General features: G+C 44.7%; 1 protein-coding gene across 6 annotated transcripts in view; it reads left to right on the plus strand.

Annotated features, from left to right (window-relative positions):
- Positions 1-24,993, plus strand: part of TC2N (tandem C2 domains, nuclear) — a 137,316-nt gene that overhangs the window by 73,281 nt on the left and 39,042 nt on the right. For 5 of the 6 annotated variants that reach the window (XM_033951812.1, XM_033951811.1, XM_033951806.1 and 2 more), the window contains 2 exons: positions 12,183-12,283; positions 16,892-17,008. In XM_033951812.1, coding sequence (XP_033807703.1) covers positions 12,183-12,283; positions 16,892-17,008 — 218 coding nt within the window. The remainder of the gene's footprint in view (positions 1-12,182; positions 12,284-16,891; positions 17,009-24,993) is intronic. The other variant, XM_033951809.1, reaches the window with a different exon arrangement.

The raw sequence follows: 24,993 nt of genomic DNA on the forward strand, positions 1-24,993 counted from the left end.
CTGTTTCTTTAATATTTAATGTTTTTATAAACTGTGTACTGAACAGGAGAACATTAAAACACACAGATTCTCACATGATCTGAGTTACATACAAATTCAACTTAAGAACAGTTTTAAAACCAGAATTAATTCTTAAGCCGAGGACTGCCTTTATAAGCAATGCCATGACTGAATGGTTAAATTAATCCAATGGAATCTCTGCATAAAGTATGTTTTTTAGTGTTGAAACGTTTTAATTGAAATTTCATAAAACATATACATAGATGACAACACTAAAAAAAATCCCCAGATTCCCCCCAACCCATTCTCTCCCCCCACCCCCCGTCTGTCAAACTGGAATGACTAGCCCCGGGCCCTCATGACCAAATCAAACTGGGAATTTGTACTCTGATAATTCCCACACTCTATAAAAAGAGGCCCAAGAACCAGCCCCCTATACAACCCTGCTTCCCCTTCCACAATAACAACTCACCCCCCCAACCCCCCATCCTTCAAACAAACCAAAAAAAACTCCCATCCTACGGACCACCCATCAAAAACTGGGAATGATAACCAACCCACCCCAACACCAGCACTCACTATCCCACAGTACCCCCAAGTCACCACAAGATCCTCCCCCCTACCCCAAAATACCCCTGCCCTCCTCACACCTCTCCCAAATCATTCAGAAGGAGACTGCGACCCTTGGGATGCAAACAACTCCTGAAACCGGACATCCTTATAAAGATAAGAGGAAACACCCAACACCGCCGTTTATCTCCACCACTATCCACTACCAACTGCAACTACACCCAAGCATGATCAGAAATGACGATCGCCCCGATTTCAACCTGACACACCTTACCAAACAGAGATCCAGACACCAAAAGATAATTAATATAGGACTTTGTGTTGTGTGCTCTCGACAAGTAGTAACATAGTAGATGACGGCAGATAAAGATCCGAATGGTCCATCCAGTCTGCCCAACCTGATTCAATTTAAATTTTTTAATTTTTTCTTCTTAGCTATTTCTGGGCAAGAATCCAAAGCTCTACCCGGTACTGTGCAGGTTCTAACTGCCGAAATCTCTGTTAAGACTTACTCCAGCCCATCTACACCCTCCCAGCCATTGAAGCCCTCCCCAGCCCATCCTCCACCCAATAGCCATATACAGACACAGACCGTGCAAGTCTGCCCAGTACTGGCCTTAGTTCAATATTTAATATTATTTTCTGATTCTAAATCCTCTGTGTTCATCCCACGCTTCTTTGAACTCAGTCACAGTTTTACTCTCCACCATCTCTCGGGAGCGCATTCCAGGCCTCCACTACCCTCTCCGTAAAGTAGAATTTCCTAACATTGCCCCTGAATCTACCATCCCTCAACCTCAAATTATGTCCTCTGGTTTTACCATTTTCCTTTCTCTGGAAAATATTTTGTTCTACGTTAATACCCTTCAAGTATTTGAACGTCTGAATCATATCTCCCGTGTCTCTCCTTTCCTATAGGGTATACATATTCAGGGCTTCCAGCCTCTCCTCATACGTCTTCTGGCGCAAGCCTCCTATCATTTTCGTTGCCCTCCTCTGGACCACCTCGAGTCTTCTTACGTCCTTCGCCAGATACGATCTCCAAAATTGAACACAATACTCCAAGTGGGGCTTTAACAATGACCTGTACAGGGACATCAACACCTTCTTCCTTCTACTGACTACGCCTCTCTTTATACAGCCCAGCATCCTTCTGGCAACAGCCACTGTTTTTTCACCTTTAGATCTTCGGACACTATCACCCCAAGGTCCCTCTCCCCGTCCGTGCATATCAGCTTCTCTCCTCCCAGCATATACGGTTCCTTCCTATTATAATCCCTCTCTGCGGGGTGTAAAACCCGCCAAACATCAACCAGATCGAACAATTGACCCAGGGTTCCGACCCCTACCAGCCTCCCCAGAACAATCAATATTAGGATCCCAAACAGCATTAAAATCCCCCCCCCCCCCCCCGAGGAGCATTGGCTTCCCCTGATAGGGCAATAAAGCAGCCAATACCCGTTTATGAAATAGGGGGTCAAATACATTGGGAGCATAAAAACATCCAAGGATCAATTTCTTTTTAGCAATCTCCCTTCTACAAAGAACATAGTGCCATCCCGGGTCAATATCCAGCACTTCCAGATTAGACACCACACCCTCCCCTTTTTTCTTGTCAACCCCATCAGCCGCCACATAGTCCCCCCACCCACCACCGTTTCAACTTACTATGTTCCTTCACATCAAGGTGCGTTTCCTGCAACAGGGCCACGTCAACCTTGTGTCTTTGTAAATGCTGCAAAATCTTGGATCGCTTGATTGGTGAGTTAATACCCCCCACATTCCATGTCACCACCTTAATCATGTCTCTACCAGTTCCCCCCTCCCAAATCCCCACCACTCCAATCCAGGCTGCAGCTAGCCCAGCCTCCAGCTGCAGTCCCCCCCCAAATTGTTTGTGTAGCCCACAGGATGAGAATGAACCTCCATGAAACCCACCCACCCTCCCTTTCCATCCCCACAGACGGCCGAAGCCGACTAAGCAAGGAAGACCCACCAATGGCAGGGCCACAACTGGTTGCTCAATCTTACAAACTTCAATCAAACAACTCCATCCTCCCCCACACTCACCAAAACCCCCTCACCCCAGCAAAAAGAATACAAGAAAACCTCATCAAAACCAGTCAAACAACCTCACAACCACATTCCCCACTCACCTCCACCAATTAACTGCAACCCCCCTCCCCCCCCAGAGAGCTCCCTAAACACTCTCCCAAACAAATATCCAGGAACTATAAGTGAACCATTAGTCCAACAAGTAGTCCACACAACTACTTCAGGGCGGGTGCCCCCCTGACGTCCCCATCTCTCCTCTCCGGGATCCCTGCTGTCTCACTCGCTGCCACCATACAGGGCGATCTCCTTCAGCTCTCCCACCAGCCGCACCAGACAGCTCCACAAGCAACATCTCTTTCAGTGCAGTCCATGCCTCTTCTGACATTTTTTTACCCTCTTGTGTACTGTTCCAGCTGTCATCACCATCGCAAAGGGGAACTGCCATCTATATTTATAGCCAGCTTGTCTCAGATAGCGGGTCACCCCCTGAAAATCTCTCCGTTTCCTCAGGGAAACCGCAGCAAGATTCTGAAAGATAGTAATTGACAGCCCATTCCATTGATAATCACTGCGGCTCCGGGCGGTTTGCAGAATAGTCTCTTTAACTCCATATGAGAACAGACAGATCACAATGTCTCTGGGAAAATTCCCCTGTGCCTGACCCAATGCACAATGTGCTCTTTCAATATGCACTTCAGGACCTCCAGATGCCTCCCTTTGTGCCAGGCTCAACAAATCTTCACAGATATCATGAGCGACTTTTCTCACGTCTTTATAGGTAGCTGTCTCAGGCACGCCTCTCAACCGCATATTGCACCGCCTCGTGCGATTTTCTAAATCCTCCATCTTCTCCCACAAGCCCACCCCATTTTTCTGGAGGGCCGCCACTGCACCCTGAGTGTCTATTAAATCCTCCGCCACCGCATCCACTCTCATCTCCAATTCCTCCTCCCGGCGGGTTATTTCATGCAAGTCCTGTTTGATTTCCACCACCGCTTGTTTTATATCTGTACGAATAGAGAGAATGTCCTCCCGTAGGCACTCCAGCATGTCCGCAAACTTTCCGACTCAGTAGGGCCGTGCGCTCCTCTGGCTCCCTCCACCTCTGATGCTTGCGCTGCAGTCGGGTCCAACGCTATCTTGGGTGCACTGGGGAAGACTTGCTGTTTCTCAATTCCCGGCCCTGACTTGCCGATCATGGTTCTGGAGGGGTCTAATTTGCGACGGGTCGCAGTTGCCATAGCACACCATGCCGGGAGCGTGAGGAAGGTGACTGGAGAATCGCACACCAGACACCAGCGCGCCGACAATCAAGCGCTGACAATTCGGTGCAAGACACAAGCGCGCCGCAGGAAAACTTAGTTTTAAAGAGCTCCGATGGGGGGTGTGGGGGAGAACCCCCCACTTTACTGCATAGTATTCGCGCTGCCGTTGAGGGGTATGGGGGGATGCAACTCCCCACATTATAGAGAAAATGGAACTTTTCCCGAAAAAATGAGAAAAAGTTTAGTTTTCTCTATAATGGAGGGTTCCAACCCCCCAACCCTCCCCCCCAACAGAAGCGTGAACACTATGCACTAAAGTGGGGGGGTTCCCCGCTTCGGAGCTCTTTAAAACTAAGTTTTCCCACGGCAATGCTGGTGTCTTGCGCTGAATTGTCTGCCCTCCATTGTCGGCGCACTGGTGTCTCGCGCGCGACTGACTACGAACCATGAGGAAGGAGAAAGGCAAGCCCAAATCACATCACAATCATGCAATTACACCGCAGCCCCCACGGAGCATCAGCCTCTTGCAACCTGCCACATTTTTTGACGTCACTTCCTCCCTGCACAAAGTATATTATTTTTTTTTTTTTATTACACAGTAGTGGGCAACTCGGATGATCTTATAATTGAAAAGTTAAAAATTAAAAGATTATGATCTTGTGGAACTTTAAAATACAAATTGGCAGGCACTTGGAGCATAAACCTCCTGACATTAAGTTGTAGAAAAGATAAATATATGTGTAGCTCTGGTCCTGTGCCACCTGCAACCATGCCACGCGGCGTTCCTGCTGGCTCTTCAGGTTGGGGAGGGGAAGGGGGGGGTCACCCGCCTGCACAGGGCTCACAAAAAGATTGATTTTTCAGCTTCCTTCACAGTCACTCATGAACTCAGTCGACCTGGGTGTAGGCTGGGGATGGACAAATCTGGTAGGCTGGAGGATTGCTGTTCCCAGGCTCCAGCTGCTCCCTCAGCCTCTCCCTCTCTCCTGGCTGAGAGAGAACAGGCAGGAGCTGAGAGGTAACTGGAACAAATTCAATGGTTTATTTAACTTGACTGAAGTGGTTCACAGCAACTGTGTACAAAAAGTCTCAACCTGGTTCAGGTGAATCACTTAGGCCGCATATTTCCCTTATTTCTGTACACACAATTAAGTCCCTATGCCCACTCCCTGGATAGCTCAAGAGAGCGTCCCTCCAAATATGCAGCCTGGGCAGCATCCAGGGGTTAACCATAGGCTTCTTATTTTCGCTCTCTCTGTTCCCTCCTGGAAGGTTAGGAATCCCCTTGGGTCACTGAGCTCTGGCAGGGCTAGGAATATCAAGAAGCCTTTTTCCCTTCCTTTGCCTCTGCCCTCTCCCAAATTAAGTTAGGAAGTAGCAGGGCTCGGCTGGGGGGGAGGGGAACAAGCAACCAGAAGTGGAGAATTACACGGGGACATATTTGTCCCCATCCCAAGTTTTAAGAACATAAGAATAGCCTTACTGGGTCAGACCAGTGGCCCATCAAGCCCAGTAGCCCGTTCTCACAGTGGCCAATCCAGGTCACTAGTACCTGGGCAAAACCCAAGGAGTAGCAACATTCCATGCTACCGATCCAGGGCAAGCAGTGGTTTCCTCCATGTCTTTCTCAATAACACACTATGGACTTTTCCTCTAGGAACTTGTCCAAACCTTTTTTAAAACCAGCTACACTATCTGCGTTCCAGAGCTTAACTATTCTCTGAGTGAAAAAATATTTCCTCCTATTGGTTTTAAAAGTATTTCCCAGTAACTTCATTGAGTGTCCCCTAGTCTTTCTAATTTTTGACGGAGTGAAAAATCGATCCACTTGTACCCGTTCTACTCCACTTAGGATTTTGTAGACTTCAATCATATCTCTCCTCAGCCATTTCTTTTCCAAGCTGAAGAGCCTTAACTGTTTTAGTCTTTCCTCATACGAGAGGAGTTCATTCCCTTTTAACATCTTGGTTGCTCTTTGAACCTTTTCTAGCGCCGCTATATAATTCTTGAGATAAGGAGACCAGAATTGAACGCAATACTCCAGATGAGGTCGCACCATGGAGCAATACAGGGGCATTATAACATTCTTAGTCTTGTTAACCATCCCTTTTTTAATAATTCCCAGCATCCTGTTTGCTTTTTTTGGCCGCCACCGTACATTGGGCGGAAGGTTTCATTGTATTGTCATTAACTCCAAAGATGATTTCAGAAACTCAGTAATATTAAGATCAGATTGGTAATGCTCCCTTCTTTTTTTTTTTTTTTGTTCAAAAAATTTTTATTAGTTTTCAAAGATAAGGTATAACAAGATATAACACTTGTATATTACGAAGATACTGTGTACATAAGAAAATAGAAACACAACGCATATACATATATATTTAGTTTAAAAACATCTGACTGCAATGAAAGCCTCAAATATTTGAACCCTTATCACAGGTGGCATCTTCAATATTGTTTCTTATATACTTCTGTCATATCAATATTTGGAAATTTTAATGTACACTTCCCCCTCCCGATTTGCGGTTTTAGGACTCGCAATTTTGATTATTCACGATTTCCTAAAACCGGAAAGCAGTTACTTACCGTAACAGGTGTTATCCAGGGACAGCAGGCAGATATTCTCAACATATGGGTGACGTCACCGACAGAGTCCCCTAGCGGACGTTTTTGCAAGCAGACTTGCTTGAAGACGTGCATGCGCGCGGGCCCCTCCCTCCCGATCTAGGGCATGCGTCTCCTCTGCGTGGCCTCAGTTCAGATAGCTAGCAAAGAAGCCAACCACAGGGAGGTGGGTGGGTTGCGAAAATATCTGCCTGCTTTCCCTGGATAACACCTGTTACGGTAAGTAACTGCTTTATCCCAGGACAAGCAGGTAGGATATTCTCAACATGTGGGTGACCTCCAAGCTAACCAGAAAGGGATGGAGGGAGAGTTGGCAATTTAGGAAAATAAATGTTGCAAAACTGACTGGCCAAAGTGGCCGTCACGCCTGGAAAAAGCATCCAGACAGTAGTGAGAGGTAAACGTATGAACCGAGGACCAAGTGGCAGCCTTACAAATTTCCCCAATGGGAGTGGAGCGGAAGAAAGCAACAGACGCCGCCATCGCCCTGACCTTGTGGCCTGTGACTCAACCCGGCAGGGAGAGACCAGCCTGAGCATAACAGAAAGAAATACAAGCGGCCAACCAGTTAGAAATGGTCCGCTTAGAGACAGAGCGACCCAAGCGATTAGGATCGAAAGAGAGGAACAGCTGGGGAGCAGAACGATGAGGAGCGGTGCGCTTCAAGTAGAAAGCCAGCGCCCGCTTACAATCAAGACAATGGAGAGCCACTTCCCCAGGGTGAGAATGGTGCTTCGGAAAAAACACAGGAAGAACAATAGATTGGTTGATGTGAAAATCAGAAGCAATCGTAGGCAAAAACTTAGGATGGGTATGGAGAACCACCTTATCGTGATGGAAGACAGTGAAAGGTGGGTCCGCAACCAAGGCTTGCAGCTCGCTGACCCGATGGGCAGAAGTGAGAGCAATAAGGAACACAACTTTCCAAGTAAGATACTTTAAGTGAGCCCACGCTAGCGGCTCGAACGGGGGTTTCATCAATTGAGCAAGGACCACGTTAAGATCCCAAACCACCGGAGGAAGTTTAAGGGGCGGATGAACGTGGAAAAGTCATTTCATGAAGCGGGAAACCACAGGATGAACAGAGATAGGCTTCCCGTCAATCGGCTGATGAAAAGCAGCAATGGCACTAAGGTGGCCTCGAACCGAAGAGGACTTGAGCCCAGCGCCAGACAAGTGCAACAGATAATCCAGGACAGCCGACAAGGAGGCAGACAGCAGCTCCAGCTGCCGAATAGCACACCAGGAAGAAAAGCGGGTCCACCTCTGATGGTAACATTGTCAAGTAGACTCCTTCCGAGACGCCTCCAGGACCTCCAGCACAGGCTTGGAGAACTGGAACGAGGGCATCAAATCTCGAGGAACCAAGCTGTTAAGTGCAGAGATTGGAGGTTGGGATGAAACAGAGAACCCTGATTCTGTGTAAGCAGAGAAGGAAAAATAGGCAGAGGAAGAGGCTCCCTGGAACTGAGTTACAACAGAAGGGAGAACCAAGGTTGTCGGGGCCACCGAAGAGCTATCAGGATCATGGTGGCACGCGAAGACTTGAGCTTGATGAGAGTCTTCAGAATCAGAGGGAATGGAGGAAACGCATACAGGGTAAACACTGTGTTTCGGCGTCTGAGGAACGCCTGCATCAGGGGGTCACTAAACATAAAAACATAACAACATATTAAAACACATCACATAAAAATAAATTTTTTTAAAAAAAAACTTAAATTTTTTAAAAACTTAAAATTTTTAAAATGTAAAAAAATTGTAATTTTATATGATGTGTTTTAATATGTTGTGTTATGTATTTATGTTTAGTGACCCCTGATGCAGGCGTTCCTCAGACGCCGAAACACAGTGCTGTGTCGGGTCCACAGCTTCTGCTTGTGTCCTTTTATGAAATAAACATCAGTGTTCTTCAGTGGAGTGCTCATTGTCCTGTATATTTCTTTTAATGGCATGAAAAAATCCCAACAAGATAAGAAAACCAGCAAAGTAAAAGGATTGCCCCCATGTAAAATCAACAAAAAAAGCAAAGGAGTAGGGATCTGACACAATGACTTCCAGCCAATGTAAAGTTTGAACAAATCAAGACTTTTTCATCCAGTGTTAAGTTTAATCAAGACTCAACACGGAATCATGAGTCTGCATCAGGTGGACACGTCTTTGAAGGCGTCGGCACAGTGCGCCACAGCCTCAAGAAAAGCAAACAAAATGTTGGGTATCATTAAGAAGGGTATCACGACCAGGACAAAGGAGGTCATCCTGCCACTGTATCGTGCAATGGTGCGACCGCATCTGGAGTACTGTGTCCAGTATTGGTCGCCGTACCTCAAAAAGGACATGGCGGTACTTGAGGGAGTCCAGAGAAGAGCAACTAAACTGATAAGAGGTATGGAAAACCTCTCATATACTGACAGACTGAAAAAGCTGGGGCTGTTCTCCCTGGAAAAGCGGAGCCTTAGAGGAGACATGATAGAAACCTTCAAGATCCTGAAGGGTATAGAAAAAGTAGACAGGGACAGATTTTTCAGATTATGGGGAACCACAAGTACAAGGGGGCACTCAGAGAAATTGAAAGGGGACAGGTTTAAAACAAATGCCAGAAAGTTCTTTTTCACCCAGAGGGTGGTGGACACATGGAACGCGCTTCCGGAGGCTGTGATAGGCCAGAGCACGTTACAAGGCTTCAAAGAAGGTTTGGATAGGTTCCTAGAGGATAAAGGAATTGAGGGGTACAGATAAGAGTAGCGGTAGGTTATAGGGATAGTCTGGGACCATTGCTCAGGCAATGGGCCTGATGGGCCGCCGCGGGAGCGGACCGCTGGGCGAGATGGACCTCTGGTCTGTCTCAGCGGAGGCAACTTCTTATGTTCTTATCACAAGTTGCTGTTGTAGGATGCTTCTTTGTGAATCACAGTGAGAGATTTTCAAATTGGTTTTCCTGTTTTTATTGGGATCATTTAATGCTCACATGTAGTGCATGGCCATTAATTGAACAAATTGAAATGGTAAAAACCTGCGTAAGGGCATTCTAAGGCCAACGTTTAATGGAGCTTGGTAAAAGGACCCCTACATTCCCCTGCAGTGGCGTAGCGAGGGTTGAGAGGCTCCGCACTCCCACCCCATCTGCTCCCCCCCTGCTCCCTCCTGCCGTTTGTGCACCCACACACCTTCCCTTTCCCTGTACTAGAGAATGACACAGGGACACATTTTTCCCCGTCGGCTCTCAATTTCCCCGTCCTGTTCCCGTGAGTTAAGTTGCTGTCCTTGCCTCTGCCCCATTCCTGTAAGCTCTACCTTAACTGCACAAGCCTCAAACAGAGGCTTAGGCATTGGTGGAATGAGGCATTATGACATCACAATCTGAGCTCTAGAATGTTGCTACTTAGGATTTTAAAGTGTTTGAGGCTTGTGCAGATGAGGATGGAGCTTAGGCATTGGTGGAATGAGGCATTATGACATCACAATCTGAGCTCTAGAATGTTGCTACTTATGATTTTAAAGTGTTTGAGGCTTGTGCAGATGAGGATGGAGCTTAGGCATTGGTGGAATGAGGCATTATGACATCACAATCTGAGCTCTAGAATGTTGCTACTTATGATTTTAAAGTGTTTGAGGCTTGTGCAGATGAGGACAGAGCTTGCAGATACAGGGCAGCAAAAAGGAAAAGAACTCGCCAGGACGGGAAAATGAGTTCCCACGGGGATGGAGAAAAATTTGTCCCCGTGTCAATCTCTTCCCTGTACCTCTTTAACGTTCAGGGTGTGAGCAGCAACCCCAACCTCTGTTGCTTGCACCAGCATCAGCTTTTCCTCTGACGTCACTTCCTAGGTTCAGGTCCAGGAAGTGACGTCGGAGGAAGAGCAAACGCTGGTGCGAGCAGCAGGTTGGAGTGGCTGCTCGTTCCCTGTACGTTAAAGAGGTATGGGAGAAGGTGCGCACGTACAGTAGTGAGGGGGGCAGGGAAGGAATGGGTAGGTGGAGAGCAAGACGGGGGCTAGGGCCCCTATCAAGATGGTGCCCCCCCTCCTTACTATGCCACTGTTCCCCTATATTGTCCTTAATGTTATTTATATAAATCTTAACATTTTAGAACATAAAAATAGCCTTACTGGGTCAAACCAAAGGTCAATCAAGCTCAGTAGCCCATTCTCACGGTGGCCAATCCAGGTCCCTAGTACCTGGTCAAAACCCAGAATAGCAACATTCCATTCAGAATCCTAAAGAATAGCAAGATTCCGGATTCCCAAAGAGTAACAAAAGATTCCAGAACCCCAAGGAGTAGCAACATTCCATACAGAACCTCAAAGAATAGCAAGATTCCGGAATCCCAGAGAGTAACAAGATTCTGGAACCCCAAGGAGTAGCAACATTCCATGCTACCAATCCAGGGCAAGCAGAGGCTTACCCCATGTCTTAATAACAGACTATGGACTTTCCCTCCAGGAATTTGTCCAAACCTTTCTTAAAACCAGCTACGCTATCCGCCTTTACCACAACCTCTGTTTTCTGTTTTATGTGATACTCAAGGACAGGCTTCAGATGATTTTTTTTTTTAATTATTTATTTATCATTTTTCAATAACATATCAAGTATCCACTTGTTCAGAAAGGTAAAGTTAAGCAGAAAATAAAATACAAAACAAAACAGATTATTATCTGCTCTCAACAGAAAAAAAAAATAATATATATATAGCTTAACTTTAACTCAAGTCCTCAAAAATAAAGAAACCAAGATGTAGAATCAGTGAGACTATATATTAAGGAACTATAAAATAGAGAACTAAAGACTAAAGATTGTATAGGCTGAGAAAGGAGATCAAACAATCAAAGAGTACTCATATTTCCCCTCCTTTTTTCAAGGAAGCCATTGACAAGGTTGTAAAGTTGGCTAGGATCAAAGAATACATATTTTTGCATTTGATGCAATATCACACATTTGCATGGGGGCCGAAGAAAGAAGGTCGCCCCAAGAGCAATAACTCCTGGCTTTAACAGTAGAAATTCACGTCGACGTTTTTGTGCATCTCGTGACAGATCTGGGAACATTTGTATCTTGTACCCAAGAAATTCTTTCTGTTTATTTTTAAAGGAAAGTCTCAGTAACCAATTATCGGGTGCTAAGAAGAAGTGTTGCTGGCTTTGCTACTTCCCGATCCGAAAGTTCCAAGACCGTAGAAATATTAAGCAATTGTTGATCATCTTCTTTTGATTTTTCTTCCCTTTTAGTGGGCAAGTAATACACTCGAGTGAATGGCGGAAATAGTTCCTCGTTAATTTCTAAGACTTCTTTCATGTTAATGTTTATGTCTCTAGGAGTTACAGCTGCAAATCTGGGGAAAATTAATTAATCTAAGATTGTTATTATGAGAAAAGTTTTCTAGAGACTCCAATTTTCTCCTTAAGTTAATATTATCTCTCACCAGTGTTTCAGTTATTTGTTTAGAAACTTTCATTTCCTGGGAAGAATTCAGTGTTGAAATTTTTTTAAATCTTGCAAGTCAACTTTAATATTCTTAATTTCATTTTCTTGGATATGATGATCTAAACAAGAGCGTGTTGGTTACTAGACATTTCTTTTACATTTTAGACTGTGAAACTTCACAATAGGTTCACTGTTCTGGCTGGATTTAAGGTACTAATTATAACTGAATTAGTAGTTCTTGTTTTCCAGATACAATTACGTTGTCAGGGGATGAAAGAGAGTTTGGGAGGCTCCATGTTAGAGTGCGTTACAGCCTTGATGCGGAGCAGGTCTGGATCATGCTTCTGAAGGTAAGATCGGGTAACTGCTCTCGTTTCGGTAAAAAGAGTGCTTTGTTTCGGGCAGGCTACCAGAGCTGTGACTTGCTGTCACCTTTCTCCAAAAATAATTTACCAAGTTAAGTGAGCTGTTTGAAACAGTGGCGTGGTAAGGGGGAGATGGGGGTACGCCCCGGGCGCTATCTTGGTGGGGGTGCTGGCATCCGTCCTCCACTCCGCCCCCCCCTGCCGTTTGCCCCTTCCCTCATACCTCTTTCATTTTCTCAGCTGCTCTGTCTCTCTGATGTCACTTCCGGGTCCCCGCCTAGGAAATGGCGTCGGAGGGAGAGCTGACGCGACACGGACTGTAAGTTTGTAATTTTATTTATTTAAGTATTTCTATATTGCCTATAGTATAAGTGCTTTACATTCAGGTATTGAAGCATTTTTCCCTATCTGTCCCGGTGAGCTCACACTCTACCTAATGTACCTGGAGCCAGGGGGGAATTAAGTGACTTGCACAAGGTCACTACGTCACACACTCCCCCAGCTGCTCACGCTGTGAAAATGAAAGAGGTACGGGGGAAGGGTGGAGGGTCAAGCACGCGGCAGGGAGGGTTAGGAAGTAGAGAATGACACGGTGACAAAATTCATCACCGTTACCGTCCCCGCGGATAACCGTGGGAAACCATCTTCATGTCATTCTTCAAGGAGAGAGGGAAGAATCAGAGTATGAATGGCCACAACTACTGACCCTCAAGCTTTGCTTTGAAGAATGCTGGTGTAGAAGGACTGAGGTTGAAACAGACACTACAGAATGACAGTCTCTGGTATCCAGAGCAGATATTGTGATGTCATAATGCCTCATTCCACCAGTGCCTAAGAGCCAATCACATCAGTGATGTCACAATGGCTTCATTATCCTTGGCTCACATAAGAATCAGAGTATGAATGGCCACAACCACTGACCTGCAAGCTTTGCTTTGAAGAATGCTGTTGTAGAAGGACTAAGGTTGAAATAGACACTAGAAAATGACATGGGATTATTTCCCGCGGTTATCTGCGGGGATGAGAACGGTGATAAATTTTGTCACCGTGTCATTCTCTATTAGGAAGGAGCAGGGAGGGCAGAGAAAAAGGCAGGGGAGGATCACCCCCACCCCTCGCTACGCCGCTGGTTTGAAAATGACCTCACCTTCCTGCAAGTAAAAGTATATGCTGATGTTTTTTGTGTTTTGTTTTGTTTTTTAAGTTTGTTTGACTGTTGGGATCTGTTGTTTTGCTCTGACTGGAGCTGCTGCCCTAGGTGACAGCCTAACCTAGCCTAATGGTTAAGTCGGCCCTGCACAAATATTTGCTGTAAGGAATAATGAATGAGGCGCCACCCGTGACGGTGTGTGTGAGCAGTGGTGCCCCGAGCCTTTCAACACCCTGCCAGACTCTGGTTTAAGGTCTATTTGTGTAGTTCTGCTTCAAAACACCAAGTACGTTTGCCTTCCCTTGCAGGCTGTCGGCTCAAGTTTGAACCTAAAGGAGCCCAGGACTAATTTAGCAAAAGGAGGTCTACTTGCTTAACAGGCCAATAGATGAGTTCATAAGGTTCCTGAGCAGTTTCCAGCAGTGCACAAAAGTAACTTGTCCTAACTTGATTTGATTTATTGATATGCCGCCTTGTATAACATGCATCAAAGCGCTTTACGATGAACAATGCAATAACAAAACATCTGATAGTAACGGCATATCATATGGTGTAATAAAATTTTAATCGTACATACGGTCTACAAGTGAACATACACAATGGAGAGTAATTAGACATATAAGAAGTACAATAGGTTTAAGTATTTGGACATACAAGACTGTGTAGTAATTTAAATACAGGGAGTATACAGCAAATTAAGAGTAGAATTTAAGTATAAGTAGTTTAGTTTAAGTACAAATTATTTGAGTTTAGATACAATTTGTCAGAGTATAGACTAAGAGAGGACTATACTGAAATTTAGGGAGAAGATAGACAGGGGAGAGAGGAGAGAGGTGGGCTTAAGGGGGGGAGTAGACTGAGTGTGATCTTTAGTTGAAGAGGAGGGTCTTTACCATTTTACGGAATGTTAATAATGAGTTCTGTTGTCTGAGTTGAGAGGGGAGTTGGTTCCAGAGATGTGGAATGAAGTGGCTGTAGGATCTTTTGCGGGCAGTTTCTGAGAGGAGGGACCTTCCGGGGGGGGGGGGGGGGGGGGTGCATAGGCGTATCTCCGATTTTGAGCGGAGGGTGCGAGTGGGGGTGTAGATGGGAAGCTTGGATTTTATATAGGAGAGGGTGGTGGAGTAAATTCTCTTGTGGGCTGTTGCCAGGGCCTTGAAAGCACAGCGCTGGCTAATTGGGAGCCAGTGTTCAGCACGGAGTGCTGGGGAGATGGTATCATGGTAGTTGAGGTTGTGTAGGAGGCAGATAGCTGCATTTTGGACCCGTTGGAGGCGTTTGAGATTATTTTTGGTTAGTCCATTAAATAGGGAGTTACAGTAATCCATTCTGGAGAGGACATATGCGTAGAGGAGTTGGGCGAGGTCAGGTGTGGAGATGTAGGGTTTGATCCTTTTCAGTTGGCGAAGGTAGTAGAAGGAGGTGGAGATTACTTGGGATATGTGGGCAGATCTTGAGGATCTTGTATCAATATACATTTCTTTGTCATCTCTCGGTCGTGGACGGGGGAGTTAGGTGAAGAGGTATGTTTTTATACAAGCTTTTATCCTAACGTGACACCTATTGAGGATCTTGTATCAATATTATTATTTTGTTATTATTATTATTTTTTTTTTTTTTCTATACCGTTCTCCCAGGGGAGTTCAGAACGGTTTACGTGAATTTATTCAGGTATTCAAGCATTTTTCCCTGTCTGTCCCGGCGGGCTCACAATCTACCTAATGTACCTGGGGCAATGGGGGGATTAAGTGACTTGCCCAGGGTCACAAGGAGCAGCGTGGGTTTTAACCCACAACCCCAGGGTGCGGAGGCTGTAGCTTTAACCACTGCACCACTCTAGAAATCAAAATGTAGTAAAAGTGAGCCAAGTAAAGGACAGTGGAGCCATTGTGACATCACTGATGAAGTTGGCTCTTATTGGTGGAATGAGGCATTCTATACCATTCTCCCAGGGGAGCTAAGAACGGTTTACATGAATTTATTCAGGCACTCAAGGATTTTTCCTTTTCTGTCCTTTTCTCTTCACTCTAACCTTCAAATGTAAGGCCTAGGTTTTATTCTGTGTTCTTTTATGTTTAAATCTGTTTTATTGAATTTTTCAAATAACCATCAAAATAAACAGTCGCACAATAAATTTCAAACACAAGATGAGAAGAAAAAACCTGCCCACCCCCCGGGAACAGCTATTCCAAAGACCAAACAAGTTGAGCAAGTCAATTCAATAATCTACTTCTAGCAGTAGGTGTCAAAGTAGAACAAAAAGACAACCAACAGCGAATAAATAATGTGCCCTCTTTAGAGTCCATGTCAGATATAGCCTGACGCTCATACCCCGCCAAGTGGATCATGTGGGTCTGCCAATGTGACTTCTGTGTCAAAGTCCCTCCTCGAAGGCCGCAATCCAGTCGGGTTTTCAGGATTTCGCCAATGAATAGGCATGAGATCTATTAGCATACAATGAAAGCAGTGCATGCAAAGAAGGATTTTTTTTTTTTTTCTAGACCCGTTTCAGTCATGTAAAAGTTACAAAAAGGTGTTCTGATTGAGCTGCTGACCACTGGTGGGATAAAGGCATGACCCCTCCTTAATTCCCCAGTGATTACTGTCGCCTCTTCCCTGAAAGTGAAACTGGAAAGGAAAACCAGCTGCAGGTATCATGGCCAGGCCATTCCGAAGAAAGTAATAAGCAGGTCAAGAGTAGTCTTGTGGTTTAGTATAGTGGGCTGTGAACCAAGGGACCCAGGTTTAAATCCCACTTCAGCTCTGGGTTTTTTTTTGTTTAAGTATATTCTGAGTCTTCTAGAAACAGAAATAATATCTACTGTACCTAAATATATGATATCTGCAAGCCTGAAGGCTATTGAAGTGATGTACATTCAGATTAATTAGGTATTTTTCAGGTTTTGGAGGGTTTACATTTACAGTCTCTTGGTTTACAGTACACTGTACTGCAGGGATGTCTGTAGGCCATATTTATGAAAATGATGCCAGACAGACCTTCATGTCCCTGGTATTTTGTTGTTCAAAAGTTAGGTGTTTCATTTTGGAAAATGGCTGTTCATTTTAGACAGCTTTCAGTACAAAAACATCCATCTCGCAGCCAAAATCAAACAGCAAATCTAGATGCTTTTCCTGTGTAATCATGACTGTGTGATGGCCAATTTTTTTCGACGTTGTGAGCAGGATAGGTTTGGGGTTTTTTTTTTTCAAAATGCTTCTCCACATGTCCCTGCTGAGCGGCACTGAAAATATTTTTGTGGTACATTATTATTGGAAGGAGCGGTCATTCCTCGCAGTGGTGATCTCTGGTGGGGTCTCTAATCTGTTTTAGTTATACTGATGCTTCCTTTGTCTGGCACGACTTTTTCATTTCCACCTCACATATGTCATTCAGACAAAAGGAGAGTAAGCGATGACCAACACTCGTGTTTTTAATGTTTTAGCTGAAAGATCTGAGTTGGCCAGTGTGCTCTGGAGAGAGTCCTAATATTTATATCAAAGGAATCATTCCCTTTCCAAAGCCAGTGCAATTTAAATCTTCTGCTAAAGTAGGCTCCAAAGTAAGTTTAACAAAAAAGCAGGTAAAATCTTTTTGTTGTTGTTTAAAATACATCTGTGTTTAATAAATATGATATCTTTCTCTTCGGTTTTCACAGTGAATGACGAACATTAATTTCCTGTAGGTTAAATTCAACCCTGAATTAGAACAAAGTGTATCATTTCTTTCTCTTAAAAAAACATAAATGAAATTGGGAATTAAGACCAGTACCGGGCAGACTTCTACGGTCTGTGTCCAGAAAATGGCAATGACAAATTAAAATCAAATATGCATGTTTTCGATCACATTCATATGATATGCTATTAATGTATCTTAGGGAGTAGGGGAGGGGAAAGGAAGACATCTTGTTCATTCATTGTGTAATCAAGTATTGACAATGAATGTGATTATACTGCAACCAAAATTATAAAATCACTCTTCCAAGATTGCCTTAAATTGCCAATCATGAAGGAATATAATCCATACTGAGTGAAAGGAGCAATTCTGGCTATCTATATGGACCATGTGGGTTTTTATCTGCTGTCATTTACAGTACAAGTCCAAAAATCCAGACTGCTCGGAGATTGGTTCAGTCTGGATTTTTAGATTTTCCAGATTCTCCAACAGTATTTTTAAAATTCACCCCGTCTGTCTCCCTTCCCCCACCCCCATCCAGTGTCTTGCTATGTCTCTCTCTTCCCTATCCAGTGTCTTTCTCTCTTTCTGTCTATCTCCCTTTTCCACCCATCCAGCATCTCTCTGCATGGCTTCCTACCCCCCCATCCAGCATCTTTTTCATGCTGCTATTTTCAGCTTCCTATGCACTCTCCTTCCTTCATTTGTAAAATACTCACCTCATATACATTAACAACACAGAGATATTTAAATGTCTCTATCATATCCCCTTTCTCCCATCTTTCCCCCAGAGTATGCATATTAAGTTCTCTAAGTCTGTCCCCATATGATTTATGGCAAAGACCACTAACCAATTTAGTAGCAGCCAACTGGACCATCTCCATCCTATTTATATCTTTTTGAAGGTGTGCTCTCCAAAATTGAGAAAGCAACCTCCAACAGTGGTGTAAATCTCTTATCCAAAATTTAAGTGTCACAATAAATGCACTTCTCTCTGAATCACTAACTATTCTCTGTAGTCTTTTAAATCTCTAATCTAATAAAGCTATATGGTGCCTATTTACATACTGCGGCACTATATATACTGTAAAGAGATTATTGGTCTAATACTAACATACACTTCATTATATGTGTTTATGTGTGTATATATATATATATATATATATATATATTAATTATTCATTTTTTTCATTTGTATGGACCTTCGGATATCAACTGGATCATGAGTAAAGCCCAGCAATCTCTTGTCTTCATCAGTCCACTTTATTGTTTATTTACTCAAAACTCTAAAATTCATTTAGTTTCATACTCATTCTTTTTTTTAAAATATTTAAGTATTTATTGAAAATAAACTTTTATGGTTAACAATGCACAGGAGCAATACAATATACTCAGCAGTATATATATATATCAAAGAGTATCATGTACTAACAGCAGGATAATAACGTGAATTGAAAACAAAATATAAGCATGTCGAATAAACAAATGCCCACATCCCCCATATCCCAGCTAAATACCAATTTCCCCATTATCCACAATCCCCATCCCTCCCCCCCCCACCCCATTCTTCCGGCAGACGACAAGGCAAAGGTCCCTTACAGAGCATCCAGTATTTCTTCCAACTTCCTCCAGGTATGAAAATAGACGATATAGTTATGTCGTCTCTTTGCTATGGCTACCTCCATCTTTCCCATAGAAAGCAAACGAGACACCCATACAGCTCGAGAGGGAGCTTCCACACTTTTCCAGTGATTGGCAATTAGACATTTCGCAGCCGCTAAGCCCCATCTAAGAAATTTAGTCTGCCAAGAGCAATCCCTGGAGTTATATAAACCCAAGAGACAGCTCCTAGAAGAAAGAACAACACATTCCCCCAGACATTCAGACAATGTATCAGTCACCACCTTCCAGAAGGGCTGAATAAGTGTGCAATCCCACCAGATATGCATAAAAGATCCCCCCTGCCTTCCACATCTCCAACAGAGGTCAGGCACTCCAGGGTAGATTCTATGCAGGCATTCTGGCGTATAGTACCATCGCGTCAGCACCTTGTATGCATTTTCCTGAACCAAGGCACAGGTAGAAGCCTTATATGCCTCCCGACAAATCATTTCCCAATCTTTATCAGACAACTGAATGCCCAGATCTCTCTCCCATGCCATTCTAAAGGGATAAGTAGCGGGTACATAACCCCTCCTGAATTGATAGATCACTGACAGTGGCTTAGGTGCTTTCTGCAGCAACAACCAGAGATTTTCCAAAGGTTCCTTATCAATCTTTAGCCCAGAACCCCAACCCTGAGCTATAATAAAATGCCGAATTTGCAAATAGGCAAAACAGTCCCCGTCTGGTAAATCATAGTTTTGTTGAAGTATATGAAATGGGATTGGTCCATCCTTTCCAATGAAATCACGAAACACTCGTAACCCCTTTTGATACCATCTGTGAAAGACCCTGTTATCTCTGCCCGCTGGAAATAAAGGTTCGTGTTGTATCCCCGCCAATGTTGAAACCAAAGCCCCGTCACCCATCTGTTTACGCGTTTGACTCCATAATCGTGCCAAATGTTGCAAAAAGGGATTAGACATGCTCTGGACCCACATGCGTTGCGCATCCGATGCCCACATCTTGAATTTCAAAGGTACTATATCACTACAAATCTGTTCTATTTGTACCCCACTTTTATAGTCCCCAACTTCCCAATCTAGCACCAGTTTCAACTGCGCCGCTTGATAATACCACGACAAATTAGGCAACCCCCTGCCCCCCTCCTCCCTAGGGGCCCACAACAAAGATTTGGATAGTCTAGGCGATCTACGATGCCAAATAAAGCTTCGGATGTCCCTATCCAGTCTCCTCAAATCTCCTAAAGGAACTGGGATAGGCAAAGTCTGAAAAAGGAACAACAGTCTGGGCAGTACATTCATTTTTATGATTGCAATCCTGCCCCACCAAGATAACCACAGCCCATGCCATCGTTGCAGGTCCGCTCTGATCTGCCTATAGATAGGCATATAATTCTTGTCGTAAATTCTCTGGAGGTTTGAAGGAATATAAATTCCCAGGTATCTAATCCCCTGCTCCGCCCATCGGAAGGGAAAAATATCCCTCAACCTATCCATCTCATGCCTTGTTGGCGTCAGGTTCAAAATCTCCGTCTTTGTTAGATTTATTTTAAACCCAGAGACCTTCCCATATGTGTCAAATATCTGTAGTAGATAAGGTATAGAGTGCTCAGGTTGTCCCACGTATAGGAGGATGTCATCTGCAAACATCGCTATTCGATGTTCTCTCTCCCCGCTCACTACCCCTACCAATGATGCATGCTGTCTAACAGCTATTGCAAGCGGCTCTAGGGACACCGCAAACAATAAGGGAGAAAGGGGGCATCCCTGCCGAGTTCCCCTGTATATGTGGAAGAAGTCAGTGTATGATTGATTAATCCGTATGCATGCTCTCGGTTCTACATATAGAGCCCGAACCCACTCTCCAAACCTTCCCCCCAGACCCATCCTATCCATCACTTCCCATAGAAATCCCCAAAGAACCCGATCAAATGCTTTCTCAGCATCAATCGATATCAAAACCGCCTTATCTCGGCTCTCACCCACTTTCCATAGCAAGTTCAGAGTTCTCCTGATGTTATCACTCACCTGTCTCCTCTGTATAAACCCCGCTTGATCTTGATGGATCAAGGTAGGTAATACCTTTCCCAAGCGCTTAGCTAAAACCTTGGCCAGTATTTTGGCATCTATATTTAGCAAAGATATGGGTCGATAAGAACCACAGAGTAAAGGATCCCTTCCCGGTTTAGGCAAAATCACCACTCCTGCTTCCCCCATCGTAGGCGGGAGCCTACCTCCCCCAGATATTCCATTAGCTAATCTAACTAGAAGGGGCCCCAAGTGCTCCGAAAATTGTTTATAGAATCGGCTAGTGTACCCATCCAATCCTGGTGATTTACCATGCTTCAACTCCCCAATCACCCCTAGAATCTCTGACAGTTGTACCGGCTCTCTTAAGTATTCCTGATCTGATTCTGGTAACACCGGTATCTGCAGCGAATCCAAAAATCTAGTCTGCGCTCCCTCCTCCATGGGCCCCGGGCGCCCATATAGTTCCGAGTAAAAACATTTGAACTCCTGTTGAATAGTGGAATCCCTGACTTGTATTTCCCCCCCTACTTCCCTTGTGATTCTTGTAATAGTATTCCGAGCTTGTTTAATCTGGATATATCTCGCGACTTGTGCACTAGCTTTATTACTATGTTCATAGATATTAATTCGGAAGCGCTCTCGCTTTCGTTCCATTTCTTCCACTTGAAGTTGATATAATTCATCCCTAACTCTTTGTAAGGATAGCAATGATCGGGCATCCCTCCTATTCTGATGTTGCATTTCCAATTGAGTCAACCGGGTTCGTAATTGAAGAAAGGTTCGGGCTCTATGTTTTTTAAATCTAGCCCCCCATTTGATAAATTCGCCCCTAACAACCGCTTTAAGAGCGTCCCACAATATAGCATCAGATACTTCCCCATTATCATTCAAAGTTAAATAGTCCCCAATAAGACGGTCTACCGCAGCAACCACCTGAGGGGAACTCAGCAGGGATTCATTGAGTCGCCAATATGTACTACCCCCCGGGTCTAACATTTCCGTGCAAGATATCCATACCGGCGCATGATCTGACACATGCATCGGTTCTATCTCTGCTGCACGCAGCCCCCCTGCTAAATTCCTGTGAATCCATATCCCATCCAATCTCGTATAAGTATTTTGTGCATGTGAATAGAAAGTGTAAGCCTTTTGTGTACCATGTAATAGCCGCCATCCATCTACTAGCCCAAGGGAACCCATTAAAGCCCTGAGCTCTGCAGCTGGTTTCCGAAGAGACCTGCGTCCCCCTCCTGAATGGTCCAGTGCAGGTTCAGGAGGGACATTAAAGTCTCCCCCCACATAAATCGCACCTTGCGCAAAAGTACTCAATGCTCTCCTCAATTTCCTATAATAAGCCTCCTGACCTACATTAGGACCATAGATATTAATAATGGTTAGTGTGCGACCCTGTAGTGCTCCCCGTACCGCCAGACACCTCCCTTCCCCATCCCTGTATTCCTGTTCCACCTGCAGGCCCAGTCCCTTACGTGCCAAAATGGCCAATCCCCCTGCCCTTTTGGATGCTCCCTCTCCCTGGTGGGTCCAGAGCATGTCAAACTGCGGCCGCCGAAGCAATGACGTATCTCGGGGCCTTAGGTGTGTCTCTTGAAGAAGACAGATATCCCATTTCATACGACCAAGTTCTCGAAAAACGATACTCCTTTTGCCTGGACTATTTAGCCCATTTACATTCCAAGATCCCATAATCAGCCCAGGGGATAATCCCGGTGACCTCCCATCCCCCAGAGCCCGTCGTCTGCCGAATCCCTTACCAACATCTCCTCCCCTCCCCCCCTCCGATTAGCTGATTCCCCAAGTTTTGAATCAGCCATGATAAGAAGTGAGTCAAACTGAAAAGGCCCATAAAGACACATCACTTAATGCTTACCCTCATTACCCCCCCTTCCATTCACACACTCATTCGCAAGAAGTCACTTATAACATATTTCCCCCTATCTACTATAAGTCCAAAGAACCAACATTTTCTGTAAAATGCAACCACCCAGAACAGCATAATCTGTGAATGCCAGAAACATCCACTCTATTTTCTAATACCAACAGTGAAGTCCCATTCCCTACTAATGTGGGAATATTCTAGAAGTAGCCAGTGAAGTCCAGTCTGGATCTCCCTATCCCGTAGCAGACGTGGAAGGCAAGTTTTCATCAGCCCCGCGTAATTTGTCGCTTGATATTGTCTCCTGTTCCAGGCCACCCTGACTCCTGGGAGAGATATCCGGAGGCATCCGACATCCAAGTTCTTTCAATGCCATCCAAGCATCGAGGACATTATCCACCTTTCTATGAGTCCCATTTATAGTAAAATGCAAGCCAAAGGGGAAAAGCCACCTATATCTATACCCTTCAGCCCGCAACAATTGGGTGATTTCTTTGAAAGATCTTCGCTTCTGTAATGTAGTTAGAGCTAGGTCCTGGTATACCCCAACTTTCAACCCCTGCCACACAAACTCCGGGCGGCGTCTGGCAGCTTGTAGCACCTTTTCTTTCAGCTGGAAATCACCAAAGCAGGCAATTATATCTCGGTTACCAGGTCCTCTCAATTGGCCCAGACTTCTATGTGCCCTCTGCAAATCAATCACCGGTAGATCTGTATGGCCCTCATCTGCAAGCAAGGCTGTACAAAATTCAGAAACCACTTCCCTAGCATCTTTAAAGCGTTCCAGATCAGGCACCCCTTTGAAACGCAGGTTATTTCTCCTGGAGCGGTTCTCCAGATCCTCAACCTGTTTCTTCAAGTCCTCCATATGTGCTACAGTAGTATCCATGGTGGCTGTTCGTTCCTTCTCCACCACTTCCACGTGGCTCAACCTTTCCTCTGCAACCTGGACTCTGCCACTCAGATCACTTACTTCTGCTCGAAGCTCCCCCAGCGCAGCTTTGACATCGGTTCTCAGACCCACCATTTCTGCTTTGAGGTCTCTGAACCACAATTCCATCTTCCCTTCCATACAGCAATCAGACGGTAGTGTTCCGGTCTGTAAGGGCGCTGGTGGTTCTGGCGCGTTTAGCTCCGCCATCTTGGATGCCGCTATCGGGGAGCCGGGAGCTTGCGAGCGAGTTTTCACCGACTTAACACTGGTGAAGTGAAATTTCTCCAGCCTCCTCCGACTCGCCATGCAATCCGCCGTCGGTATCCTCCGTGGGTGACGCTCGCTACTTCGCGATAAGCAAATTTATTATTTGAACGCCGCGAGCCCCGTCAGAGCTCTGAGTTTAAGTGGCCATCTTCCGTGGTGACGTCACTCCTCCGTCCCTTTCATACTCATTCTTAATTTCATAACTCCATAACTATTTCTTCATTGTATTTCATTTTAGTTCACTTCACTTCCTTACTTAATATCTTTTTCTTCTAATATGTAAATAGGCACCATATAGCTTTATTAGATTAGAGATTTAAAAGAGTACAGAGAATAGTTAGTGATTCAGAGAGAAGTGACTAAGGACTACACTAACAATTGGTTAAGATTTATCAAGTGATTTCAATAAATTCACAGCATGTTTCGGCATATACAGTGAAAGCATCAAGGGCAAATTAAATGTTGCTTTAAAGACCCTGGTCACACCTTCACAGAAAACTACGGATATAGTTCTTATTGTAGTGTTCTTTTTATAATGTATGTTTAGGGTTACCATATGGCTCCAGAAAAAGGAGGGCAGATTGAGACATAGAAACATGATGGCAGATAAAGGCCAAATGGCCCATCTAGTCTGCCCATCCACAGTAACCATTATCTCTTTCTCTCTCCAAGAGATCCCACGTGCCTATCCGAGGCCCTTTTGAATTCAGACACAGTCTCTGTTTCCACCAACTGTTCCACCACCTGTTCCATGCATCTACCACCCTTTCTGTAAGGCAACAGAAGTAAAACCTGTCCTCCTTACTTCTATTGCTTTCAGTAGAAGAAAAACCCAGATGTCTCAATCCATCGTCCTTTTTCTGGAGCTAGATGGTAATCTTATGTATGTTGCATATTTGGAAACCATCTGTGTGTAGACGGTACAGTGGTACCTTGGATTACGAGCATAATCCGTTCCAGGAGCATGCTCGTAATCCAAAATGCTCGTTTATCAAAGCGAGTTTCCCCATAGGAAATAATGGAAACTCGCTTTGATACGTTCCCCCCCCCCCCCCCGATAACCGGCATTGCTCCCCCCCCCCCCACTGCGCGAACCGCCTCCCCTCCCCCCGCCAGTACAA

The sequence above is a fragment of the Geotrypetes seraphini genome, chromosome 7 (assembly GCF_902459505.1).
Source record: "Geotrypetes seraphini chromosome 7, aGeoSer1.1, whole genome shotgun sequence".
Lineage (NCBI taxonomy): Eukaryota > Metazoa > Chordata > Amphibia > Gymnophiona > Dermophiidae > Geotrypetes > Geotrypetes seraphini.